The sequence below is a fragment of the Somniosus microcephalus genome, chromosome 11 (assembly GCF_052327205.1).
Source record: "Somniosus microcephalus isolate GS21.2 chromosome 11, FLI_Smic_1.0, whole genome shotgun sequence".
Lineage (NCBI taxonomy): Eukaryota > Metazoa > Chordata > Chondrichthyes > Squaliformes > Somniosidae > Somniosus > Somniosus microcephalus.
In genome coordinates this window covers 223991808-224018902 of record NC_140997.1, presented here as the reverse complement: position 1 = coordinate 224018902, position 27095 = coordinate 223991808, and the positions used below count along the sequence as shown (strand labels likewise).

Below are 27095 nucleotides of genomic sequence, written 5' to 3'. Positions count from 1 at the left end.
AGAGGCCTGGACAAATCCCACCACGGCAGCTGGGGAATTTAAATTCAGTTAAAATAAAATCTGGAATAAAAATCAGTAATGGTGACCATGAAACTACCGGCTTGTCATAATAACCCATCTGGTTCACTAATGTCCCTCAGGGAAGGAAATCTGCCGCCCTTACCCGGTCTGGCCGATATGTGACTCCAGGCCCACAGCAACATGGTTGACTCTTGACTGCCCTCTGAAATGGCCTCAGTTGTCAAGGAGGCAGCTCACCACCACCTTCTGAAGGGCAATTAGGGATGGGCAATAAATGCTGGCTTTGCCAGCGACGGCCACATCCCATAAATAAATAAAAATAAACTTCTCCAACCCAACATTTTTGTACAGGAGAAACGTTGAGTGTGCCCCTTAACAGCTCCAATTCTCAATAATGCTTCTCCTGTGCCTGCAGAGCACAGTAATGACGCACAGACCTTATTACCCAAAGGGAACATATTGGCAAGTGCAATCTTGTTATTGCTGCCGGCTCATCTTTATCCAGTTCTGGGCATTCACTCACACAGCAATATGTCAGAATGCTCTTGTGAGACTTCCAAACTACATCCCAACCCACTCTTGCTTAGTCCAAGCTTATGTTTCTATAGCAGGGACAGGGTACTGAATTTGGATGATCAGCCATGATTGCATTGAACGGCGGAGCAGGCTCGAGGGGCGGAATGGCCTACTCCTGCTCCTATCTTCTATGTTTTTTAACCTTCCTTCAAGCCAAACTCCAACCTGTATTCCCCATGATATCGTTGGTTAGAAATTCATACAGAATTAGGACTTTAAAAAAAATCATTTTATGGGACGTGGGCGGCGCTGGCAAGGCCGGCATTTATTGCCCATCCCTAATTGCCCCTTGAGAAGGTGGTGGTGAGCCGCCTTCTTGAACCGCTGCAGTCCGTGTGGTGAAGGTACTCCCACAGTTGCTGTTAGGGAGGGAGTTCCAGGATTTTGACCCAGGACGATGAAGGATCGGCTGATATACTTCCAAGTCAGTAAGTGTTTGCTATTTGAATGCTCTTCAGATTAAACAAGGTTTTCTTAAGTGGGTAGAGGGTTAAGTTAAACAAAATACACAAACACAGGAACTGGGGAGGATGTTCCTTGCTCGCTGCTTTGCTTTGTGCACTAAGAGCTGGCTCCTGTCCATCTGTTTGGAGCGAGAGGGGAGGCGTAGCCCGGGGTGTGGGGACTGGGAGGGGCGCCGCTGTGTGTTCTATAAAACCCCCATCTCAGCTTTACCGAGGCGCCTCGCCAGCGCAAACTCAGCCCCGTGATCGCCAGCGGTTCCCACCCCGGCTGAGGCGCAACTTTTCCCTGGGATTAGAGGCGGCCACTCCGGGCGCTGCTTTTACCTCAACTCACCTCCCTCTCCAAATTCACCACCTGCCAGGAGTCTGGGCGATCAAGACCGGATTTAAGAATGAGCAAATAGACAAACAAGGGCTTGTTAAATAACCAGCTCCAGGAAGGTGTCATTTTCGAGCCTCTTAAATTTTTACTATTTGACATTTTTTTTTAAAATGAAGGGTTTAATATCTCTGATACAAACTCTCGGCACTCTGCCGCTTCTCTTGAACATTATTGATCTGCAGGATGTGGGAGCTAAAATGAATATTCCCAGACTTCGGTTATCCTACAAAGGTATGTGACTTTATTCAAATTTGTGTGTATATATAAACTATAATATTTTCTTAAACCCTGTGTTTTGTGTTCGGTCTCTTATTTGGGGGGGTCTAAATACACATTCTTTAAGAAATTGACCCCCTCCCCTCAGTAACTTTTTTAAATCGTTTCTAACCCTATCTTAAAACAAACCCCAAAAGTAATTCACTCATTTTAAACCAGAGATTTTTTTTTTGTCCTGGGACAGTTGGACTCGATTTTAAAGAAAATTGTGAATTGTTCTGAAATGATTTATTAGTCAGGATTATCAATATCGTGGCACTTTTTTCGTGCCGCGTTCAAGTGTCTCGAGTAATCGATTTTTAGGTGAATGAAATCGACATGAAATTGACTAGCTGGGAGGAATATTGGATCAGTCGGCTGTTTGGCACCTTTTATTTATTGGTGGGAGGCCACAATTGTTAAGTTTTTTTTTAATGTTATTTAGTCTACCTAATAAAATAAAATAAATTATTATTTTTTTCCCTGGGCACGGCTCCCTTTGCAAACATGTACACAGGTTAAGTGAAAGAACTGCGGTCTCCGGCAGAGCTGATTCTTCCCATTCCCTCCTGTACAATGTCTCTTTGGCTGGTTGGTGGTCGCCTGGGTTTTGGTACAACTGTTGATTCAAAGCCCACCGCTCCCCCCCCCCCCCCCCATGAGGCCGAACCTCTCCCTGTGAAGGTGTGGCTGGGTGTCTCAGGGATGGACGGTGCTGGGAACACGGCGGAGATTAAACAACCACAAAAAAAACCATATCAAAATGCTGGAAAACCTGAACTCAAGTACAGCAAGTGGCAGAAATGTCTGAAAGGGAGATTAACATTCCAGGTGAGGGAAGTTGTCGGTGACACTTTTCCTCCTGGAGAGTGAAGGGGAGGAGGTATGGCCATCCCCTCTCTCTCTCTCGCTCTTGCAGCTGGCAACATCTGGTTCCCATCAGTCCAGCTGCAGGTCTAGGAAGAGCTTCCCACCTGAATTCTGATGAAGGATCCCACCTCATACATGAACCTCTCTTTTTCTTTTTAAATGCCCTCTATCGGGTCTCTGTATTTCCAGCATTTTTTTCTCTTTTTTTTTCCATGGTGGGTCGGCATTATCGGGGGCTGCAGCAATTCTGTTTTTTAAATTGCATCTGTTTATTATACAGAGATAGTTTAATGGTATGTTAGCGTCCTGCACAGTGAGTTGTTGTGATCAGGAATGTGCTGCCTGACAGGGTGGTGGAAGCAGATTCAATGGTAACATTCAAGAGAATTGGATAAATGCTTGAAGGGATTTTCTCTTTTTTTTGCAAGGCTATGGGGAAAGAGCAGGGGGAGTGGGATTAATTGGATAGCTCTACCAGCACAGACACGATGGGCCGAATGGCCTCCTTCTGTGCTGCGTTATTCTATGGTTCTATGATACTCCAGGCTTGTAGATTCCAGGGACTGTGCAGATAGCTGGACATTGATTGATTGGCTTGGAGCCAGATTTGCCCGTTCGAATTTGTGTTACACTGTGCCTGTACGAGCTGGGCAGCATAATATGAAGTTCGGCAGATATTTGAATAAATTCAGCAAGACATTAATTGACTTGTAGCCAGATTTGCCTGTTCTAATTTGTGTTACAGTATGACAAATCTTGGCTGAGGTCTGCTTCTGTCAGACGTAGGAACATAGGAATTGCTAAACGGAGAAGGAACAAGGTCCTCCAGTTCACCGTCTACCACCCTGGCAATTATCGTTGTATCATGTGACTGAGTTATTTGACTAATCATAACAATCGATCTGCATCAATTAGTCTACAACTAATTACAACGTGATATTGTCCGACATTACAACGGCGATTACACTTCAAAAGTACTTCATTGACTGTAAAGCACTTTGGGACGTCATGAGGTCCTGAAAGGCGCTATCGAAATGCAAGTTCTTTCTTTAACAGACCCAGACATGACGCAAGGACACCCCCAGTGGTGGAGAGCTTTGGGAACCATAGGTCCAGAATCACCTCTTCCTCCCAAGCCCCGCTACACTCACCACACGTCATGTCTCAAATTACTCTCATACTCTATCCCAGATGATATTTTCCAACGGGAATCTATCTAATTTTGCATTTGAATGAATCAATGTTAACTGCTTCCACAGTCTGCCTAGGGAGGTTGTTCCATTGTAAAGAAAGACTTGCATTTCTATAGCACCCTTCATGACCATCGGACGCCCCAAAGTGTTTTACAGCCAATGAAGTACTTTTTGAAGTGTAGTCACTGTTGTGATGTAGGAAATGCGGTAGCCAATTTGCGCACAGCAAGCTCCCACAAACAGCAATGTGATAATAACCAGACAATTTGCTTTTAATTATGTTGATTTGAGGGATAAATATTGGCCCAGGACACTGGGGATAAGTCCCCCAACTCCTCTTCGAATAGTGCCATGGTCCACCTGAGAGAGCAGACGGGGCCCTCGGCTTAACATCTCATCCAAAAGACGGCACCTTCGACAGTGCAGCACTCCCTCAGCACTGTACTGGAGTGTCCGCCTAGATTGCTGTGCTTAAGTCTCTGGGGGTGGGACTGTGAACCCACAACCTACGGACTACAGAGGTGAGAGTGCTACCCACTGAGCCACAGCTTTAATTCTGTTAAATAAAGGTTTGCATTTTATATGGTGCCTTTATCACATCTGTCATAATGGTCCCAAAGCACTTAGCACTTTGTGTACAGTGAATTGCTTTGAAGAGGATTTGTAGATAAACACATCAGCCAATTTGCGTCTGGAAGATCCCACAAACGGCAGGTGGTTGAATGAGCAGTTAACCTGTTTGTGGTGATACTGGTTGAGGGGGGCAATGTTGGGCAGGGATAGTTTCCCCCCGGTGACCCAGGGAGTTTATTCAGGGAGGCGCCAAGCAATACAGCCCAGTGACACCTGCCAGAAGCGCACATGTGCAGGTGTTGGCTGAGAGCAGGATGGGGGATTGGCTGTGAGCAGGATGGGGGATTGGCTGTGAGCAGGATGGGGCTTGGCTGAGAGCAGGATGGGGGCTTGGCTGTGAGCAGGATGGGGGATTGGCTGTGAGCAGGATGGGGGATTGGCTGAGAGCAGGATGGGGGCTTGGCTGAGAGCAGGATGGGGGATTGGCTGTGAGCAGGATGGGGGATTGGCTGAGAGCAGGATGGGGGCTTGGCTGAGAGCAGGATGGGGATTGGCTGAGAGCAGGATGGGGGCTTGGCTGAGAGCAGGATGGGGATTGGCTGAGAGCAGGATGGGGATTGGCTGAGAGCAGGATGGGGATTGGCTGAGAGCAGGATGGGGATTGGCTGAGAGCAGGATGGGGATTGGCTGAGAGCAGGATGGGGATTGGCTGAGAGTGGGATTGGCTGAGAGCAGGATGGGGGATTGGCTGAGAGCGGGATGGGGATTGGCTGAGAGCGGGATGGGGATTGGCTGAGAGCGGGATGGAGATTGGCTGTGCAGGATGGGGATTGGCTGAGAGCAGGATGGGGATTGGCTGAGAGCAGGATGGGGATTGGCTGAGAGCAGGATGGGGATTGGCTGTGAGCAGGATGGGGATTGGCTGTGAGCGGGATGGGGATTGGCTGTGAGCGGGATGGGGATTGGCTGTGAGCGGGATGGGGATTGGCTGTGAGCAGGATGGGGCTTGGCTGTGAGCAGGATGGGGATTGGCTGTGAGCAGGATGGGGATTGGCTGTGAGCAGGATGGGGCTTGGCTGTGAGCAGGATGGGGATTGGCTGTGAGCAGGATGGGGCTTGGCTGTGAGCAGGATGGGGATTGGCTGAGAGCAGGATGGGGATTGGCTGAGAGCAGGATGGGGATTGGCTGTGGTGGCGATGCTCACTCGACTCTTAACTGAAGCATGGCCACTAAGCTGAAGTAGCGGAGGGCTGGCAGTGCGTGTGGACGCCCCTGCGATAGCTGCTGCTTTTAAGAAAGAAGGGTTAAATGCTGGGGGGGTTAAATACGGGTGGTAAATACTGAGGGGGTAAATTCTATTCCCTTATATAAAATACACAGTAGGTGCTGCTATATCTATTACATTTGAAAGTTTCGTCCGCTCAATGGCCAATTTCTGAAAAGGCCAGTGCAGGATCTGAAGCTCCAAACACCTTCCCGCAGCCACTTTAAGAGACTATTGGTTGACTAAAGAAGCCTTCTGTCATCCATTGGAACCTGCTGCTTTTTTCTTCTAGTTCCTGCATCAAGAATGATAGCAAAGACCCCACCCCCTAAACACACCCAAACCCCATCCCCAACATCACCCCCAACCCCAAAACCCCTAACCCCACCTTAAACCCCCAACCCCAACCCCCAATCCCCAAACCCATCCATGCACCGAGCACACTTAGTGGGGAGAAGGAAACCAGATGGGCCTGAGAGCCCACTGATGGCGGGTTAGGCAGTGAGCGAGCTCCGAACGGATCTTCTTGGCTGTTGTCTTAGACAGCTGAAGTGGGTGAGAGTGGGAATTCAAAGCGGAGCCTTTGTACAATGGGAGTATTTGTCAGACAGCTCATTAAATGGAACAAGCATCATTAAATCCAGTGCATCATACATATGGTATGCACGTGTGTTTTGTGTGTTTGCGTGCGCGTGTATCTGATATTTGCCAGTATGAAAGTTCCTTCAGCCCATTTCTTCTTCCTTTTAATTGTTCATTCGGACTGGAGCTTGCTTCCCGGTGGGCCATGGCACAAAGTGTGATCCCTCAGAAGTCCGTAAACTCTTCCTGTTACACTCTGCCGTTGAAATGAAGTTTGAGACTCCCAGTAGATGGCATAATGGCTTTCACAGATGAGATGGTAGAATTGGTTTTGCAGATGTAGTGGGGAGAACTGTCCGAGAACACACGTGGGACTCTGATCCTGTAACATTCAAATGCGTCTTGTGTTAAAGTGAAACAAAAGCTGATAGAAACATTAGCCCAGCTATTGCAGCGGTGCCAATCGTGACTGGCAGGGGACTAAGGAACAAAGGGGGAGAAATCCCTAACCAGAAGTAATTAGCCTGGGGGTCATTGCGAGATCTGTTCCCCAGTGCAGGAGTGCAAGGTGTGATAATCGCATTATTATTTTCACCTTTTCGCTAATCTCCTCCTCCCTCGTAAGTGCTCCCTCTTGCTGGCTTACAGTACTATTGCCGCTGGTCAGGCTCCACGACTTAACCCATTCTTCACAAGCAAGATGTCCTATTCTGTGAGGGGTCTATGTAAACACACAGTTGTTGTTGTTGTGTGAGGGCGCTATGTAAACCAAGTTGTTGTTATACAGCAAAATAACACAACATCCTCTTTAAGACGCTCTTGAGTGTAAAGCTCTCAGCACCGTGACCTTTGACGCAACGTGTAATGCACGTTTTTGATAGCTTGCTAATTAAGGGTGAGACCATGTAACATATCGTCTCTGTGGTCCATGGAACCTACTCCAGTTACATTTTGCGACCCCCATATCTGTAACGTAACGCATTTTTTTATGGATCCCTCATTAAAAACCATCGAAATTAGATTCAGAGGAGTTCCTTACTGTAGCAGTTCTCCGATTACAGGATGTGTTGTACAATACATAGTGATTGCGGCTCCTTCGAGTGTTCTAAAAATTAACGTAGAACGATAAAAGAATAACAGCTGGATTTATTATTGTTGTATTCAGCAGCTCCGCCCCTGCTTACAGTCCCCATCCTGCAGAGCGAATCCTCCAATCTGGGTCTAATAGGTTGCGTAATTGTAACAGTGATACAGAACTTACTGGTGTTGAGTTGTATCCCATGCTGAAGCAATGTGAGATCGCCTCTTCTGGGGAGACGCTTCTCTCCAGCGTCAGGTCAGCTTCTGAGTCATAGTCATAAAGTTATACAGCACAGAAAGAGGCCCTTCGGCCCATCGTGTCTGCGCCGTCCATCAAGCCCTGTCCAATCTAATCCCATTTTCCAGCATTTGATCCATAGCCTTGTATGCAATGGCATTTCAAGTGCTCATCCAAATGCTTCTTGAATGTTGTGAGGGTTCCTGCCTCTACCGCCCTTTCAGGCAGTGAGTTCCAGACTCCAACCACCCTCTGGGTGAAAAAGTTCCTCCTCAAATCCCCTCTAAACCTCCTGCTCCTTATCTTGAATCTATGCCCCCTTGTTATTGACCCCCCTACTCTACTGCTGTCAGCCGCTCAGTGAGTGGCACTCTTGCCTCCTGAGGCAGAAGGTCATGGGGTTCAAATCCCACTCCAGAGACTTGAGCACAAATTCTAGGCTGACACTCCAGCGCAGTACTGAGGGAGTGCTGCACTGTCGGAAGGACCCTTTCTCAGATGAGGCGTTAAACCGAGGCCCTGTCCACGCCCCCTCAAGTGGACGTGAAAGATCCCACGGCGCTATTTTGAAGAAGAGCGGGGGGAGATCTTCCCAGTGTTCTGGGCCAATATTTATCCCTCAACCAACATCACTTTAAAAAAAAAAAAAAACCAGGTCATCTGGTCATTTATCTCTGTTTGTGGGAACTTGCTGTGCGCAAATTGGCTGCCGCATTTCCTACATGACAACAGTGACGACACGCCAAAGGTACTTCATTGGCTGTAAAGCGCTTTGGGACGTCCTGAGGTTGCGAAAGGCGCTATATAAACGCAAGTATTTCACTCTTTTTACTGGCATTTTTGCATTGTTGCAAAGCGGAAACACGTGGCAGTATAACTGCGGTCTTAACCTTGTCCCCAGTGGTCCACCAGAGTGTGGCGTTTCTCAAACAAAAATCTTAGAAGTTTTAACCTTTTCTGGCTTGACTAGCAGTTTCCCAGCATTCCACGGGTGTTAGCAAAAATGCTATGTCGTACAACAACAACTACTGGCATTTATAGAGCGCCTTTTTTTTTATTTGTTGGGATGTGGGCGTCGCTGGCAAGGCCAGTATCTATTGCCCATCCCTAATTGCCCTTGAGAAGGTGGTGGTGAGCTGTCTTCTTGAACCGCAGAGGGCAGTACTGAGGGAGTGCTGCACTGTCGGAAGGGCCCTTTCTCAGATGAGTCACATATATAGGTCAGACCAGCAGATTTCCTTCTCTAAAGGACATTAGTGAACCAGATGGGTTTTTACAACAATCCAGTAGTGTTCATGATCATCATTCCATTACTGATGCTAGTTTTTTAATTCCAAATTTATTTAATTGAATTTAAATTTCACCGCTGCCTCTGGTGGGATTTGAACTCTTTGTCTCCAGATCACATAACCACGATGCTTCCGTACCCGCCTTTTAATGTAGTTAAAAAGAACACTCCCGAGGCGCTTCACATACCAATCACTAGGCGGCATTCACAACGTATGGCATGGCACATGTGCGGCATGAAGCTGGCATTGAAGGGGCAGTGGCAACGGGCAGAGTGTAAAGGTCCGCACTCCTGCCGAGATCACATCGGCGTTACCCGGACCCAGGAAATGATGTGACATGGGCTGGGCCGCTCTGAGCATTTCGTGGGGGTGAGATTGATCCGCACCAGCAGGGTGCAACGGGCTCGTAGTCAATCGGCCAGTTTTCTTATCCAATCGCTACTGGCAAAGACCAATTTCATTCCCCCCTCCGTATGTTGGAAAAGTCCAGGAAAACACCTGTTCACAGCTGTCATTAACACACGGGGGAGGGAGAAAATTGGTTGGATTTTATACTTGGTATTAAGTCTCGAAAGGGATTTATACATCTGTGCAAGGGGGATATCGTCCAACACACATTCGCAACACAGTCAAATTCGCAGTGCACCAGCAGTCTGACAGAAATCTGTAGTTGTACTCCATTCCTGTTAAGTGAGTTTAGGGGAAAAAACTCTCCACAAATTAGACAGACCAGGTTCAATGTGTGTTTGGTGTTGAATTAGCTCATTGCAGCTCGTGTTCTAATTGGGCCTCTACAATTGGCCTGAGTGGCCCTGGGTTATGGAGGGAGCGGCGAAACAAAATCATTCAGGTTTTTCAACCCCCCCCCCCCCCCCCCCCAATCACCATCCGACGACACCTTTTTCGGAAGTGTCAGAATGTTGGGTTAAGTCGAGGGTCAGGTTTGACGCTCTCCGCAGTTCACGCGTGCAGAATGGCCACTTGGTTGCGATACTGGGGCCTACCAGCACCCGTGGAGCTATACCCCAGCAAACGTTGGCTTCAGGAGGGAGGGGAACATAGGAACAAGGGGTCAGCCTTTCAGCCCCCTCGGACCTGCTCCGCCATTCAGTTCAATCATGGCTGATCTGCACCTCAACTCCACTTACCCGCCTTAGCGGCTATATCCCTCGCCTAATAAAAATCCATCGATCTGAGTCTCGAAAGCTCCAATTGTCCCCCAGCATCCCCAGCCTTTTGGGGGAAAGAGTTCCAGATTTCAGCTTCCCTTTGTGTGGAAAAAGTGCTTCCTGATTTCCCTCCTGAACGGCCTAGCTCTAATTTTGAGATTATGTCCCGTCATTCTTGATTTCCCCCACCAGAGGCAATAGTTTCTCCCTATCTAGCCCAGCGAATCCTTTCAACATTTTAAACACCACGACCAGATCACCCCTTAATCATCATCTATACTCGAGGGAATACAGGCCAAGTTTATCCAACCTGTCCTCATAATTTAACCCTCTAAGCCCTGGTATCATTCTGATTCTGGGGAGAAAAACAAATTCAATTTATTGACGGGAAACATTTTTAGCACCGGAGTTACTTAGAATCACAGAATGATTCAGCCCATTGTGCTTGAAAGAGCTATTCAGTTTGTTTCTTGAAAAAGCTGCTATTGATTTTAAATCATTTCCTTTTCATTGAGGTTGGATTTTGCCTCCCAAATTTCATAGAATGACACAGCACAGAAGGAGGCCATTTGGCCCATCGTGCCTGTGCCGGCTCTTTGAAAGATCTCTCCAATCAGTCCCACTCCCTCTGCTCTTTCCCCATAGCCCTGAAAACTTTTTCCTTTCAAGTATTTATCCAATTCCCTTTTGAAAGTTATTATTGAATCTGCTTCCACCGCCCTTTCAGGCAGCGCATTCCAGATCACAACTCACTGCGTTTATTAAAAAAAAAAAAAAAAAAATGTCTCCTCCTTTCGCCTCTGGTTCTATTGCCAGTTACCTTAAACCTGTGTCCTCTGGTTACTGACCCACCCGCCAGTGGAAACAGTTTCTCCTTATTTACTCTATCAAAATCCTTCGTGATTTTGAACACCTCTATCAAATCTCCTCTTAACTTTCACTGCCAAGTATTTCCATCTTTTTATTGTCAATAACTGAATTCAGGTCTGGCCCATTTCCAGCTGGTCCATAACTTACTTCTAAACCATATTTTCCTTTTTAATGAAGAAACATAAATCACAGACTGGCTACTGTCTTTAAAAAAAACACAGCAATTTCTATCACAGTGAGAATCACTGGTGTGAGGCTGATGAATCCAAACATTGCACCACTCTACATAAGAACATAAGAAATAGGAGCAGGAGTAGGCCATGCCACCCCTCGAGCCTGCTCCGCAATTCAGTAAGACCATGGCTGATCTTCTACATCAACTCCACTTTCCTGCCCTATCCGCATATTCCTTTAGTCACCAAAAATCTATCGATCTCGGCCTTGAATATACTCAACGACTGAGCATCCACAGCCCTCTAAGGGTAGAGAATTCCAAAGATTCAACACCCTCTGAGTGAAGAAATTTCTCCTCATTTCAGTCCCAAATGGCCGACCCCTTATCCTGAGACTGTGACCCCCCCTGGTTCTAGACTCTCCAGCCAGGGGAAACAGCCTCTCGGCATCTACCCTGTCAAGCCCGCTAAGAATTTTATACGTTTTATACGTCCCTGCCAGGTTAAGTCCTAGGTTTAGTTGGGGATTCCATCTGTTTTCCTCCGATATCTCTGTTCCAAGGCAGGGTGTACGATCATCGCAAATGGCTTGATCTGGCAGCCGCTGCCTCTGATTCCCTCCCCAGAAGGTGCCGATATTCCCATTGCTTGGTTCAGTCTCCTCTCTTTATTTTGAACAAACCTTAAATGCAGATGAAGTTTGAAAGGAAATCTTTGCGTAAGACTGCCCTTCTCATCCCCGCCCCCCCCCCCCCCCAACCTTTCCCACTCCTGCTATCCAGAGACCCCTGGCTACAAGGTACATGCTTGCAGACGTCGTGTGAGCACAGGGTCTGGCTTGGGTGCAGTGCCATTCAGGGTTGAATAACCGCGGATGAGCTCTCGCATGAAGAATGGCCATTTTAGTTAAGTTCCTAGAGGACTTCCGGTACCCAGTGACATCGTACCCCAGCATTTAGTCGGGGGGCCTTCAGGAGAGGAAAGGGGGAAAAACTGGGGAGGGGAGAAATACTTTAAACAACTACCTGTCCCTAAAAAAAAAAAAAAAAAAAAAAAAATTTTTTTAAATGTTGGAATGATATCAGATGTCTTCATTCTTTACTTGCTTCCATCACCAACATCTAAGAGGTCAAACTTGGTGAGTTCGCACTTCCAACGGGGGCGCCTCACTCATCGGGAGGGCAGCGCAGGCACGTCGGTGCGCCCGATTTACAAAAGCAAAACACTGCGGATGCTGGGAATCCGAAATAAAAACGGAAAATGCTGTAAAACACTCCGCGGGTCAGGCAGCACCCGTGGAGAGAGAAACGGAGTTATCCTTCCGGGTCGATGACCTAGCCTCAGAGCTCCGCCTGTTTACAACCCAGGCCAATTTTCAAATCATTAAAATTAAAAGACAGAAATATGAGAAGGCTGCAAATCTCTGCCTTCTAGGCCCGAAGGTATGTTCTATGATTCCCATTAAGCATGCAGGTGCAGCAGGCGGTTAAGAAGGCAAATGGTATGTTGGCCTTCGTAGCGAGAGGGTTTGAGTACAGGAACAAGGATGTCTTGCTGCAGTTGTACAGGGCCTTGGTGGGACGACACCTTGAGTATTGTGTGCAGTTTTGATTGCCTTATCTGAGGAAGGATGTTCTTGCCATGGAGGGAGTGCAGCGAAGATTCACCAGACTGATACCTGGAATGACGTATGATAGAGATTGGGTCGATTGGGCTTATATTCACTGGAGTTTAGAAGAATGAGAGAGGATCTCATTGAAACTTATAAAATTCTAACAGGACTAGACAGACTAGATGCAGGAAGGATGTTCCCGATGGCGGGGGAGTCCAGAACCAGGGGTCACAGTCTAAGGATAAGGGGTAAGCCATTTAGGACAGAGATGAGGAGGAATTTCTTCAACCAGAGAGTGGTGATCCTGTGGAATTCTCTGCCACAGAAGGCAGTTGAGGCCAATTCATGAATATATTCAAGAAGGAGTTAGATATATTTCTTAAGGCTAAAGGGATCAAGGGATATGGGGAGAAAGCAGGGACAGGGCACTGAATTTGGATGATCAGCCATGATCTCATTGAATGGCGGAGTAGGCTCGAATGGCCTACTCCTGCTCCTATCTTCTATATTCCCCCGAATTGCCCCTCTGGCCAGGTGTGGCTTCACAGTAGGCGGGGTCTCATTATCTTGTAAAGTTGATGCCAATCCCAGAGATCAGTGAGACTGTCCGGTGATCACTGAGAACGGGCACCAGGAGGGTGCCGAACACGCTGCTTGCCACGTATGTTTTCAGACTGAGACTCGGTGTACAGGAGCCTTCTGAGAAGCCACGGCCATTGATTGCAAATTTGGCAGAAATCGTCCGTCAGAAAGCCCTCGGCTGCCAGATTGGAGCAAGAACCTCTCTCTGCCCTGTAGATTGGATCCACGAGGCACAGTTGTAATGTGAAGCTGATTTCCTTTAACTGCAATTTGGCAGAAATCAATGTCTGAAAGCAGAACAAAAAAGCTTTGATTGCCAAATGTGTAAACAACAAAATACTGATCCTTAAAGGTACAGTTGGCTTGGATTTTTCCACACAGGCTGTCATTGAATCATCGAATCCCTGATTCATAGAACGACACAGCACAGAAGGAGGCCATTTGGCCCATTGTGTCTGTGCCGGTTCTTTGAAAAGAGCTCTCCAATTAGTCCCACTTCCCTGCCCTCTCCCCATAGCCTTGCAATGTTTTCCCCTTCAAGTATTTATCCAATTCCCCTTTGAAAGTTATTATTGAATCTGCTGCCAGCACCCTTTCGGGCAGCGCATTCCAGATCACAACAACATAATAACAAATCTGAGCAACATTGCCTTTAAGAAGAATTGCAGCTTTCTAATAAAGGTCCAGTACTGCAATGTTCTATGCAGTGCCTCTCTTACCAGCCTAGCCTGAATCTTTCACAGCACTCCAAATACCAGTTTTGACATTAGGAAGGTATTTTTAAAAGTTGCCAAACATAATAATGTTACTTCATCATTAAATGGAGGAAATGAATGCTACAAGAGAATTAAATACACCTACTGTTATTCTAGAGGAAATATGTCGTGCGGCAGGGAGAAGGTGTAATATGCCCAAAGGATCAGACACAAGAAATCTGAGAAAGCCGCACTGCTCAAGAGGTGGTGAGAAAAACAACTTGTGCGCATCAGTCAGTGAATTGTCTTGTATTCACTTCTGGCCAAACATTCAATTAAAACTTGTCCCAAGGCCAATTGGCGAGAGCTTATTTCCAACCCTGGATGTGTGCTCTGTACAGCACAAGGTTTGCATGTGTAACAGCACATTATACAGGGGAATCCATGGAATCCTGGCTGGCTTCCCACGCTCCACCCTATGAAACTTGAGGTCATCCAAAACCCTGCTGCCCGTGTCCTAACTCGCACCAAGTCTCGTTCGCCCATCACCCCTGTGCTCGCTGACCGCCATTGGCTCCCAGTTAAGCAACGCCTCGCTTTAAAAATTCTCATCCTTCTTTTCAAATCGCTCCATGGCCCCGCCCCTCCCTATCTCTGTAACCTCCTCCAGCCCCATAACCGCCCCCGCCCCCCCAACCGAGATACCTGCGCTCCTCTAATTCCGGCCTCTTGAGTATCCATGATTTTAATCACTCCACCATTGGCGGCCGTGGTTTCTGTTGCCTAGGCCCTAAGCTCTGGAATTCCCTCCCTAAATCTCTCCACCTCGCTACCGCTCTCATCCTTTAAGACGCTCCTTAAAACCTACCTCTTCAATCAAGGTTTTGGTCATATGTCCTAATATCTCCTTATGTGGTTCGGTGTCAAATTTTTTTGATAACGCTCCTGTGAAGCGCTTTGGGACACTTTACTATGTTGAAAAGGCGCTGTATAAATGCAAGTTGTTGTTGTAAGGTGCCTCATCAGTCTGGAAGAGGCGCCCATTTCCCTGGCGGCTTTGCTTGACAGGCAAGGCATTGGTCCAAGGGGTGGGTAATCTCGTCAATGTACGACAGGGGTGCGCCCATTCAAAGCATCTGCTTCTATTGGAAAGAGGTCCGTACCAACCCACAAAATCAGTTTACCTAGTTGCTTGACGTTTTCATTCCTCTGATGGCTCTGAAGTTGGCACTCTTGGCCAAAGGACTTACCAATTTAGAAGAGGAGATCTCCACTCAAAGTATCCATCTTGCATGGTGATTCCAGAAGAGGTAGACCCAGTCCGAGGCATCTGTTTCTTTGGAACTAATGTGGAGGGGGGGGGGGGGAGCAGGTTGAGAGATTTACCCATCCACGGTACTTGTATCCTGAAAAAGCAGAAGGATTGTATCTAATTTCTTGGCTGGTCTAGGGAGCTCTGGCCAACAGTTGTACTGTTGAAGCAGTGATATAGGTTGATGTTCACCTTCTGGTGGGCCAAAGCAATCCGATGTGCTCGCCTCTAAAAAATGACTCTAGTAAATATACACAATCCATCAGGCTAAAGCTGTCTGGAGGACGATGCTTGGCAACATTGAGAAATTAAAAAACATTTGCAAGTAAATCATCGACTCTGTGAACAGAAGGTGCCAAACATTGGCATTAACTCAGTGCAAATTCTTCTGGCCTGGAGTATCTTTGGGACTGTTTTGTTGCTGGATTCTTTCTTTCTAAAGGACATGTGCCTGGCTCTATTTGACTGCTTTGTACACCTGGCTTCTATTCTCACTGCCTAGGTGGTCCACGTTTACCACAGATGTTTAAGATCGGAAACGCTGTAGCAGTGCGAAAAGAAATTGCGCTGGCTGGTAATTAATCTTCCCTTTTTTCTCTCTCTCTCTCTTTCCCAGACTCCTTAGACAATAATTTGTGCGTTCAAGGAAAACGAGCTTGTTCCTGAGAAACGTGCCGTGGGCCACGCTGTTGCTCAGTTTAACCTTTCAGAGTACGAGGGATTGGATGATGTGGTGTTTGTGTCTGGGACCTGGGCTGTAAGCAAGGCTAGAACGACGCTGGGCTGGAAGTCTCAACCCATCTGCCACTGAGGATCAATCTCCGGCACAATAGTTACCCATATTTTGGCATTAGAAATAATAAAGAACTTGCAGTTATATAGCGCTTTTCATGACCTCGGGACCTCCCAAAGCGCTTCACAGCCAATGAAGTACTTTTTGAAGTGCAGTCACTGTTGTGATGTAGGAAACGCGGCAGCCAATTTGCAAACAGCAATGAGATAATGACCAGATATTGCGATGTTGGTTGAGGGATAAATATTAGCCAGGGCACTGGAGAGAACTGCCCCTGTTCTTCTTCGACTTACTGCCACGGGATCTTTTACGTCCATCTGAGAGAAGGCAGACGGGGCCTCGGTTTAACATCTCATCCGAAAGACGGCACCTCCGACAGCGCAGCACTCCCTCAGTGCTGCGCTGGAGAGACGGCCTAGAATTTGTCCACTAGAGCTTAGAAATGACTAGCGGTGCCCGTGAACAGAGGCTTCACATGTTCTTAGCATGTCTACTGTTCAAGCAGGGGCGTGAACCCATTTAAAATAAGCAGGTTCATGCCTCTGAAATAGCTGACAGAGGAATATCATACCAACCCAATCTGGTAACATGGCCAACAGTAATTCCTGGTCTCCAATGAGCTTAGGCCGGGCGCAGGCTGACACAACGGGATGTGGGGAGGCTGTCTTCTGCGATTGATGGGCAGGCAACAGAAAAATGGCAAAGCATCCATTTCCAAATTTGATTTCTCTCAAATTCAGGAGGCTGAATCCACCACATATTGAATAAAAAATGGTTTAAGCTCAACAATAGGTTAAAATTAACATTTTAAAAATAAATGATTTTATTGGCCCAGACCTTTCTGCCAAAAATAAGGGCATTTAATGGCGCTCGCTGTTATAATGTGTAAATCGTCCAGCAACTGGCGGTGAGGAAGAGAGACCCCGTGAATTGGGAATCGCCACAAGTTGCTGAGCGATTTGCGCCTCGCACACCAGTGCAGTACTGAGGGAGTGCTACACTGTGGGAGGTGCCATCTTTCAGATGAGACGTTAAACCGAGGCCCCATCTGCTCTCCCAGGTGGACGTAAAAGATTCCCTGGCACTATTTCGAAGAAGTGCTGGGGGGGTGGGTGGGGGGGGTAGTTCTCTCCGGTGCCCTGGCTAATATTGATCCCTCAAGCATCATTGCAATATCTGTTGCCTCACAAAAATGTCAGCTCGCCCTCAGCCTCCCAGTCAGTTTCATGAAATTGCTGCATTTGCGCATTAATTGCCCATTAAACACACCGCAGAAAGTTAGGGCTGCTACTGAACAGAGTAAGTACCCTTTTAATGAGAAGATTTATATTCCTGCAATGCCAACCAACCTCTCCGGCCCAGAAAGGGAACAATTGAAACTGTGGGGTCTCATTCCTACAGGTCGTAAATTGTTGTTGGAGATTTTTTTAATTTAAAATTTATAACTTTTTTTTTCTTTTTCTTTCTGTCTCTTTTTCTCTCTCTCTTAATCCAATCTTCCTTTCCCTCTCTATTTCTGTTTCTTTCTCAATCCTTAAATCTCATTGGTTAAGGAGCTAGACTGTTGGTCCTGCTGTTTGCCAAAGGTCCCAGATGCCCCATTGACCTCGTCGCACCGTTATCAGCTCGCGCTTCCAGCCACTTACAGAGGACACACAGTTTTCGAGCTGAAGGGTGGGAGAAGAAGTCTAACTAACGGGGCACGCCGCGAGATGTGCCGCTCCAGTAAAATCTGGGTCTTGGTGGCTCAGTTCGAATACCCTGCCAACACTTGAAGTCTGGGCTCATGCAGGAAGAATGGCCACTTGATATAGGAGCCTGTAGAAGCATGTCCAGCAAGATTGAGCATCTTCAGGACAGTAAAGGGACAAACAAATTGGACAGGGTAAAAAAATTATAATTGAATTGACAGGTTATTGTAATACCGGTGTGACATGAATCAGTCATTCATGAAAGAAAGGCTCATGAAATAATACTGAGCAGCCTGCGGGTGGCGCTGTCCAGGGACAGTATAAATACTCGGGCACGGGCCCAGCTTGCGCAGGACATTCTTAACAGGAACTAGTGAAGGACACAACTAGACCTCCATGTTGTAAAACAGTTGATTAAAGCTTTGTTTAACGCTTCGACCAAGTGCCTAGTAGTTTTCTTATGTCATGGTGTTTTTTCTTTTATTCACTCACGGGATGTGGGCGTCACTGGCAAGGCCAGCATTTATTGCCCATCCCTAATTGCCCTCGAGAAGGTGGTGGTGAGCCGCCTTCTTGAACCGCTGCAGTCTGTGTGGTGAAGGTACTCCCACAGTGCTGTTAGGGAGGGAGTTCCAGGATTTTGACCCAGCGATGATGAAGGATCGGCGATATACTTCCAAGTCAGGATGGTGTGTGACTTGGAGGGGAACTTGGAGGTGGTGGTGTTCCCATGCACCTGCTGCCCTTGTCCTTCTAGGTGGAAGAGGTCGCGGGTTTGGGAGGAGCTGCCCAAGAAGCCTTGGCGAGTTGCTGCAGTGCATCTTGTAGAGGGTTCTCACTTTTAATGGGTTAACTCTCAACAGTTAAAAGTTCCAATTCTTTCAACCGGGACCATCGAATCTAATTATCGCCTGGCACCAGGATAGTTTCATAATGAGGCAACATCTGGAACACATGCAGCAGTGACCAAAACTTTTATCTACCCGGATGTTATTTCAAATCCACTCACTCTGCTCTGAATAGAATCGCTGTTGGGAAAATAATGGGGAGAGGGTTTGCGCCGCTGATTGTAATACACCCAGTGTGTTCCCTTTCCAAATCCTAAAACAATGGGCTGCTCAGCAACACAAGCACAAGCCCCAAGCTCCCTGAGCTCATTTCCTCGGAGTGAGTCAGTTACTGCCGTTGTTTCGTGGCAGTGTGTTAAAATGAACAATTACAGTCACGATCACCGAACAAGGAAGCAGTGGGGGGGGGGGCGTGGGGTGGTGATTGAAACTTCTTTCCCCTCGGCTTTCTCCGTTCTCTACTTTTGCTTTCAGCAGCTCTTGCCTCCTTGGGGAGTTTAGAGAACATAACCAGAGGTTTGTGGGTGGTGGGTCAGTGAGGCGTACCGCTTCCCCTCCGACTGACGGTAAGTTGATCTCATAGTTAACCCCAAGTAGTGACATCGCAAATGCTCTTGGAGTGAGAAAGGCCAACTGGAAACTCGTTTCAAAAACCAAAGCCGGGTTTATTTTTTTTTAAGAGTGAGGTGTTACAATGTGTAACCAAAATGAAGAAAGAAAGCCACGCCATTAAAATACTTGCAGCTTGAAGTATTCTGTCAGCATGTTATGCTTTCCCCTATTAGAAGTGGGACTCTGTTCTGGTATCTAGTATGGTGACTGCATTGCTAGTCGGTTCCCACCACCTCGCAGTAAGCCGTGGATTCAAAGATGGCTCTCTCTGAGAAATTTTGGTTCCTACACAGAACAGGAACAGAACGGCGAGATGATGTCACCTTTTTCGATAGCAAAATACTGCGGATGCTGGAAATGCGAAATAACAACAGAAAACGCTGGAAAAACTCAGCAGGCCAGGCAGCATCGGTGGAGAGAGAAACAGAGTTAACGTTTCAGGTCGAAGACCTTTCATCAGAACTGAAAAAAAGCAGGAAATGGAAAGGAAGTTTAGGGGGAGGGAAAAGGGGGAGGGGATGAAAGAACAAAAGAGAAGGTCAGTGATGGGATAGAAAGCTGGAGCGATTAAGAGACATTGAGAGATATTAAGAGATATTCAAGGCGAGAGGAGGTGGAAACGGGACAGGTTAAGGAACAAAGGATGGCTCTAGATGGGATGTGAATTGCACTGGCAGAATGAAGGACAGCTGAAGGGAGGGAAGAAAAAAATATATGTATATGTATATATATGATGGGGGCCGAGGTTATGATCTGAAATTGTTGAACTCTGCTGAGTCCAGAGGGCTGTAAAGTGCCTAATCGGAAGATGAGGTGCTGTTTCTCGAGCTTACGCTGAGCTTCCGTGGAACAATGCAAGAGGTCGAGGATGGTGAGGTATGAGTGGGAGTGGGTCGGAGAATTAAAGTGACAGGCGACTGGGAGCTCGGGGTCACCTTTACGGACTGAACGGAGGTGTTCCGCAAAGCGGTCACCCAATCTGCGTTTGGTCTCCCCAATGTAGAGGAGACTGCATTGTGAGCAGCGAATACAGTATACTAGATTGCAAGAAGTACAAGTAAATCGCTGTTTCACCTGGAAGGGGTGTTTGGGGCCCTGGACAGTGGGAAGGGGGAAGGTATAAGGGCATATGTTGCATCTCCTGCGCTTGCACGGGAAGGTGCCGGGGGAAGGGGTGCTGGGGGTGGTAGAGGAGTGGACTAGGGTGTCACGGAGGGAGCGGTCCCTATGGAATGCTGAAAGGGAAGGCGAGGGGAAGATGCGTTTGGTGGTGGGATCATGCTGGAGGTGGCGGAAATGGTGGAGTTGCCTTTCTCGGGTTGCCGGCTCTGGTTGGAGGTGTACCTGGAGGTTTGAACACATGACGTCTGACCGTGTGACCTCTGATCATGCGACGCCGGATCACGAGGTGTCTGCAACTGTATTATAGAGATTGGGTCTCCGTGGTGTTGACTATCTTTGCTCGTGGTTTCACGCTAACAGCTGTTGTGCGAGAAGGCCCAATGGCCAGCAGGCCACCTGTGATCAGGCAAAGAGGGAAAACTGGCAGTGGGGAAGAGGGGAAACCAAAGGTGGGGGAAGGGATTCACGGGTGAGGAACCAGAGGCGGGAGGAACTTTGAATCTGCCAGTAACTAATGGTAACTCGCTGAAATTGCCCCCAGAGCTAATAGTAATACTGGTAACACTCAGGTTCCCCTCATGGCCACGGATAGTCTATATGTAACTGGTAGGAATAGGTGCAATACCCCGATAGCCTAGCTGTGACTAGTAGTAATCCGATAGCCCGCTGATATTCACCCTGTAACTACAGGCAGAATCCCCCTACCCTGCGCTCACAATGGGGTCAGGCTCCCCAGTTGCTGCCACTTTCAATAGGACCCATCTCTCCACCTATCTCCTTGGACTCTCGATTGACTCAGGTTCTGTGTGAAGGTGACAGCTCTGAACTGGGAGCCTCAGTCAGAACTGGTCTGTACTGGACTTTACACATCAAATCCAGGCATCACCAACCGACCCGAACTAAACCGAGCGATCACATGAAGGGCAGTGGGTCCAGTGATTGTGGCACTTTCTAAACCACCCACTGGGCTCGGACTCATTAAAGGAGAGTTTTCATCGAATGATTGAAATTACAGCACATTCGGCCCCGGTGTATGTGCCAGGTGCTGGCACTCTCTCCTGTAACCCCATTGCTCCCCCCATTTCCTTTTATATTCCTACTTTTCACATTCGCATTTAAATAATGTTCTAGTTCCTGCCTCAGGAGCCACTTGTGGTGAAGCATCCCATGGTCTAATAGCCCTCAGTTCAAAAACCTTCCTCCCCCCCCCCCCCTCGGTTCTACCAGTGAGAATCTTCGGTCTCCACCCCCTTGTTCCCCATTCGCCCACCAGTGGAAATGATCTTTCACTATTTACCCACAGTAAGGTCCCCAGCTTTCACCCCCTCCGTTACTGGCTGCTCCTCTCTCGGAGCCACTCCCACTCATCACATCGCTGCTGCTCCCGGCACTGCAAGAAAGGCTGAATTCCATTCCCCCTCTCTCCCTCCGGCCCACCCCATTCCTCAGTCTCCCTCCGGCCCACCCCATTCCTCAATCTCCCTCCGGCCCACCCCATTCCTCAATCTCCCTCCGGCCCACCCCATTCCACAGTCTCCCTCTCTCCCTCCGGCCCACCCCATTCCTCAGTCTCCCACCCAACCGAGCCACGACCTGTCAACCGCCAGTCCCATTGCACTCTCTCCCCGACCCCCATCGTCCGACCCCCCCCATTTCCCACTCTTTCTCTCTGTCTCTCTCTCTCTCCCCGACCCCCATCGTCCGACCCCCCCCCCATTTCCCAGTCTCTCTCTTTCTCTCTCTCTCCCCGACTCCCATCGTCCGACCCCCCCATTTCCCAGTCTCTCTCTCTCTCTCTCTCCCCGACCCCCATCGTCCGACCCCCCCCCATTTCCCAGTCTCTCTCTCTCTCTCTCTCTCCCCGACTCCCATCGTCCGACCCCCCCATTTCCCAGTCTCTCTCTCTCTCTCTCCCCGACCCCCATCGTCCGACCCCCCCATTTCCCAGTCTCTCTCTCTCTCTCCCTCCATAACCCCCAGTCTCCCTCTCCCCGAACACCAGTCCTCGCTCTCGCCCACAGTCCCAAGTCACCCACTCTTCCCCCTTGCCTGAGCCACAATTCTCTCCTCCCCAGTCCCTGTTCACCCTACATTCCCACTCCGTCTTTCTCTCCCCCTTCCCCCGCAGCCAGACTCCTGGCAACCAGCCAGTTTTCGGTGATCCCCTCAGATGGGGAGGGGGGTTCACCGAGCCGGAGATGTCACGAGTCACGACATTTGTACTTTTATACTGGAGGGTCGGATGTATCTAAAAGTATTCAGCTTCACTCTCTCTCTCGGTTTCGAGGGAGAAACATGTTTATTTTTAATGTACTGGAGCTTTATTTTGGTGGATTTTTTTTTGAACCGCAGGAGGCGTCAATGTCCATGGCTCATACGGTACATTCTGGGAAGGCTGACATTAAGTGCGCCTGCAGCTGTTGTGTTAAACAGCCTGAGAATTGCGATTTACTTATTGTTCTGTTTATTTCCTGTTCTGTGCGCGAATCAAAACTTTCCCTGGCAACCACAGCCTGCACCTGGCTAGATGATGTCACCGCACTGCGACATAAGTGAATGGCCGCCCTTTCGTTGTAACGGTGGCAGTGCCGCCTGTCAACGCACACTGCTCAGGGTGGCCAGCCCTCCAAGAATGCCCTGGAGACGCCAGGAATGAAAGATTCATTCACTCCAGGACACCGCTGCAAGAAACTCGGGGCATTAAACAAGAGTGCGTTTTTTTCCCTCAATTTTCTCTGAACACTTTTTTTGTTTATTCGTTATAAAAATAGGGGAAGAAAAGGCTATTTGACGAAAAGAAAAGACTAGCATTTATATAGCGCCTTTCACGACCACCGGTTGCTTTACAGCCAATGAAGTACTTTTTGAAGTGGAGTCACTGTTGTAATGTAGGAAACGCGGCCGCCAATTTGCGCACAGCAAGCTCCCACAAACAGCAATGTGATAATGGCCAGATCATCTGTTTTTAGTGATGTTGATTGAGGGATAAATATTGGCCAGGACACCGGGGAGAACTCCCCTGCTCTTCTTCGAAATAGTGTCATGGGATCTTTTACCTGAGAGAGCAGGTTTAACGGCACCTCCGACAGTGCAGCACTCCCTCAGCGCTGCACTGGAGTGTCAGCCTAGATTTTTGTGCTCAAGTCTCTGGCATGGGATTCAGAACCCACAATCTTCTGACTGGGAGGCGAGAGTGCTACCAACTGCGCTACAGCTGACACTTGGGAATTAAGAGTGACAGCCAAGAACCGTCCAATCGAGTAATTGTTTGTTTGGCATAGGAAGGCGGGCTCTGCCTGATGGACGTTTCGGACGACCAATGGCGGGTACGTGGGGGCGTGCCCAATCGAGGTGGATGGTCATGTGATGATACCTCCTGCTATACGTCTAGAGTTGACAATCCTACACCCTGCACGTGTAACACCTGGCAGTGTTACTCACAGCAGACAGGGAATTAAACCTGTGGGGGACTTTGCAAGTGGCTTGTAAATTGCATTAAAATGCTTGCAGTTTGAAGTATTTGGATTGTGCATTCCCTGTTAGCATACAGCGCTGTTACAGTGCTGGCATCTGGTGTGGTAACTGCTTTGTTAAAAAGGAGGAAAGGCTTGCATTTATATAGTGCCTTTCCTGGCTTCAGGACATCCCAAAGCACTTTACAGCCAATGAAATGCTTTTTGAAGTGTGGCCACTGTTGCATACTTCCCAGAAAACCATGGATACAAAGATAGCCTATTCTCCATTCTTTCTCTTTTTTTTTTTCTTTCGCCATCTCTGTTTTTCTGTTTTGCTTTTCGCAGCCAACCTGACCGCGGATGTTGCAATGGCAGAGCAGGCTCGAGGGACTGAATGGCCCCTCGAGCCTGCTCCGCCATTCAATAAGATCATGGCTGATCTTCTACCTGAAGTCCACTTTCCTGCCCGATCTCCACATCCCTTGATTCATGTAGTGTCCAAAAATCTATCTATCTCAGCCTTGAATATAATCAATGATTCAGCATCCACATCCCTCTGGGGTAGAGAATTCCAAAGATTCACAATCCTCTGAGTGAAGAAATTCCTCCTCATCTCAGTCCTAAATATTCGGTCCCTTATCCTTAGACTGTGACCCCTAGTTTTGGACTCTCCAGCCAGGGGAAACAAGCTCTCAGCACCTACCCTGTCAAGCCGTAAAAAATCTTATGTTTCAATGAGATCACCTCTCATCCTTTTAAACTCCAGAAAGTATCGGCCCAATCTACTCAATCTCATTTCATTGGACAACCCTCTCATCCCAGGAATCAGTCTGGTGAACCTTCATTGCACCCCTTCTAAGGCAAGTATATACTTCCTTAGGTAAGAAGACCAAAACTGTGCACAGTACTCCAGGTGTGGTCTCGCCAAAGCCCTATATAATTGCAGCAAGACTTCCTAACTCTTATACTCCAACCCCCTAGCAATAAAGGCTAACATACCATTTGCATTCCTAATTGCTTGCTGTACCTGCATTTGTGAGCCGATCCAAGCTACTCTCGCAAAGGATCTTCGGATTGGTTGTGTTGTCCATACTGTTTTAAGGCAGTACAGTAGTTTTCAACCTCACAGGTGAGAGAGGTTGGAGAGGTTTAGGGGGGGAATTCTAGAGCTTGGGGGTCTAGACTTCTGAAGGCACATCCACCAATGGTGGGGCGAAGAAAGTTGGGGACACGCAAGAGGCCAGAATTTGAGGAACGCAGAGATCTCAGAGGGCTGTAGGGCTGGAGGAGGTTAGAGAGATCGGCTGTGATAATTCATCAGGTGCTCATTGCTTTTGCATCGGTAGATCAGGATGGAATGATGCCTGCACGCTGTTCAGTTCCATTCGCAACACCACAGATAATGAAGCAGTCTATGCCCACATGCAACAAGACCTGGATGACATTCAGGCTTGGGCTAATAAGTGGCAAGTAACATTTGTGCCACACAAGTACCAGGCAATGACTCTCCAACAAGAGAGCATGTAACCACCGCTCCTTGACATTCAACGGAATTACCATCGCCAAATTCCCCACCATCAACATCTTGGGTTCACCATTGACCAGAAACTTAACTGGACCAGCCACATAAATACTGTGGCTACAAGGACAGGTCAGAGGCTGGGTATTCTGTGGCTACTGTCTCAGCTCCTTGCTCCCCAAAGCCTGTCCACCATCTATAAGGCACAAGTAAGGAGTGTGATGGAATACTCTCCACTTGCCTGGATGAGTGCAGCTCCAACAACTCATGAAGCTCAACACCATCCTGGACAAAGCTGCCTGCTTGATTGGCTCCCCATCCACCACCTTAAACATTCACTCCCTCCACCACCGGCGTACCGTGGCTGCAGTGTGCACCATCTACAAGATGCACTGCAGCAACTCGCCAAGGCTTCTTCAACAGCACCTCCCAAACCCATGATCTCTACCACCTCGAAGGACAAGGGCAGCAGGCGTATGGGAACACCACCACCTCCAAGTTCCCCTCCAAGTTGCACACCATCCTGACTTAGAAGTATATCGGCCGTACCTTCGTCGCTGGGTCAAAATCCTGGAACTCCCTCCCTGACAGCACTGTGGGAGTACCTTCACCACACGGACTGCAGCGGTTCAAGAAGGCAGCTCACCACCACCTGCTCGAGAGCAATTAAGGATGGGCAATAAATGCTGGCCTTGCCAGCGACGCCCAGATCCCAGGAACGAATTTAAAAAAAATTGCAATGCAACTTTCAGGCACAGATTCTAATCCTTTGAGATCTGAGTTGTTTTTTAATCATTCACAGGATGTGGGCGGGCTGGCAAGGCCAGCGTTTATTGCCCATCCCTAAGCTAACCAGCTTCCGTTGTATTCAGCTCAATTCCAGTGACACTGAAATAAAGTTTATTGTTACAGTAATAAAACTCCCTCACCGGTTGGGAATAACTCTCATTGCTGTAATATTAACACTCTCACCTACTAAGATAAGCACCTAAATGGAATCATAAAATGAAATTAAATGATTCGCCCACCCTGCCTGTGTTTCCCAGGGTTAAGAATTCCTCTGGTCATTATCTTGTGACCACATCATAAATACATTTGTGAAGATTTCCTGTTTTCTTTCTGGTAAACACATAACAGAGGAGACTTTTACAATGTGATGTGAATACAAGAATTCTGCCCCAACCCCTCCCCTCAGTTGTTCCATTTCCTCCTATTCTCTTCGCCCCTCTGTTCTCTTTCTGTCAGATATCATATTCACCGTTCTTTCCTAACACCCTCCATTCCCCTACTTTATCGAGCTTTTAAAATCTTTCTGCCACTTTTTTTTCACAAAAGAATCTGGGTGAGAAACCAACATGCAAGGCCAGTTTCTCAGACACGGCCTGCGCTTGGAGGTGGCCTTAAATTCAAAACTAGTCTGTGGAAACACTTGTGAGCGAGTGGTCGATCTATGGAACAAGCTCCTTCGGGAGATGGTAGAAGAAGTTGGCATCGATTCATTCAGATACAAAAATTAGGTAGATTTCTTTCAGAAAATAACATTTGGAGATATTGGGGTCGATTTTCCCGAACCTGTCGGGAAGAAGGTGGGACTTCCCCTTTCGGGTTTTTGACCCGCCTACTTCGACATCCGGCCAATCCGCGCGATTTTCCCTTGATTGACCTTGTTGAGCCCGCCCAGCGGGCTCGGCAGGCCAATTAAGGGCCACCCAGCAACAGGTGACGTCACAGACTGAAATTTCATCTGTCAAGAGTCCTTGACAGATGAAATATCAGCGTTTGACAGCTGTTTGAAGCTGTGAAACACTAACAGTCTGAGTTCTGACATGAGTCCTTCTGCACAGATTCAGTTAG

At 47.9% G+C, this 27095-nt stretch overlaps 1 protein-coding gene across 1 annotated transcript in view; it reads left to right on the top strand.

Annotated features, from left to right (window-relative positions):
- Positions 1–1257: 1257 nt before the first annotated feature.
- Positions 1258–27095, top strand: part of sema3g (semaphorin 3G) — a 179492-nt gene continuing 153654 nt past the window's right edge. The window contains exon 1 of the mRNA XM_086002042.1: positions 1258–1674. Within this exon, the coding sequence (XP_085858168.1) occupies positions 1554–1674 (121 nt within the window). The 5' untranslated portion in view covers positions 1258–1553. The remainder of the gene's footprint in view (positions 1675–27095) is intronic.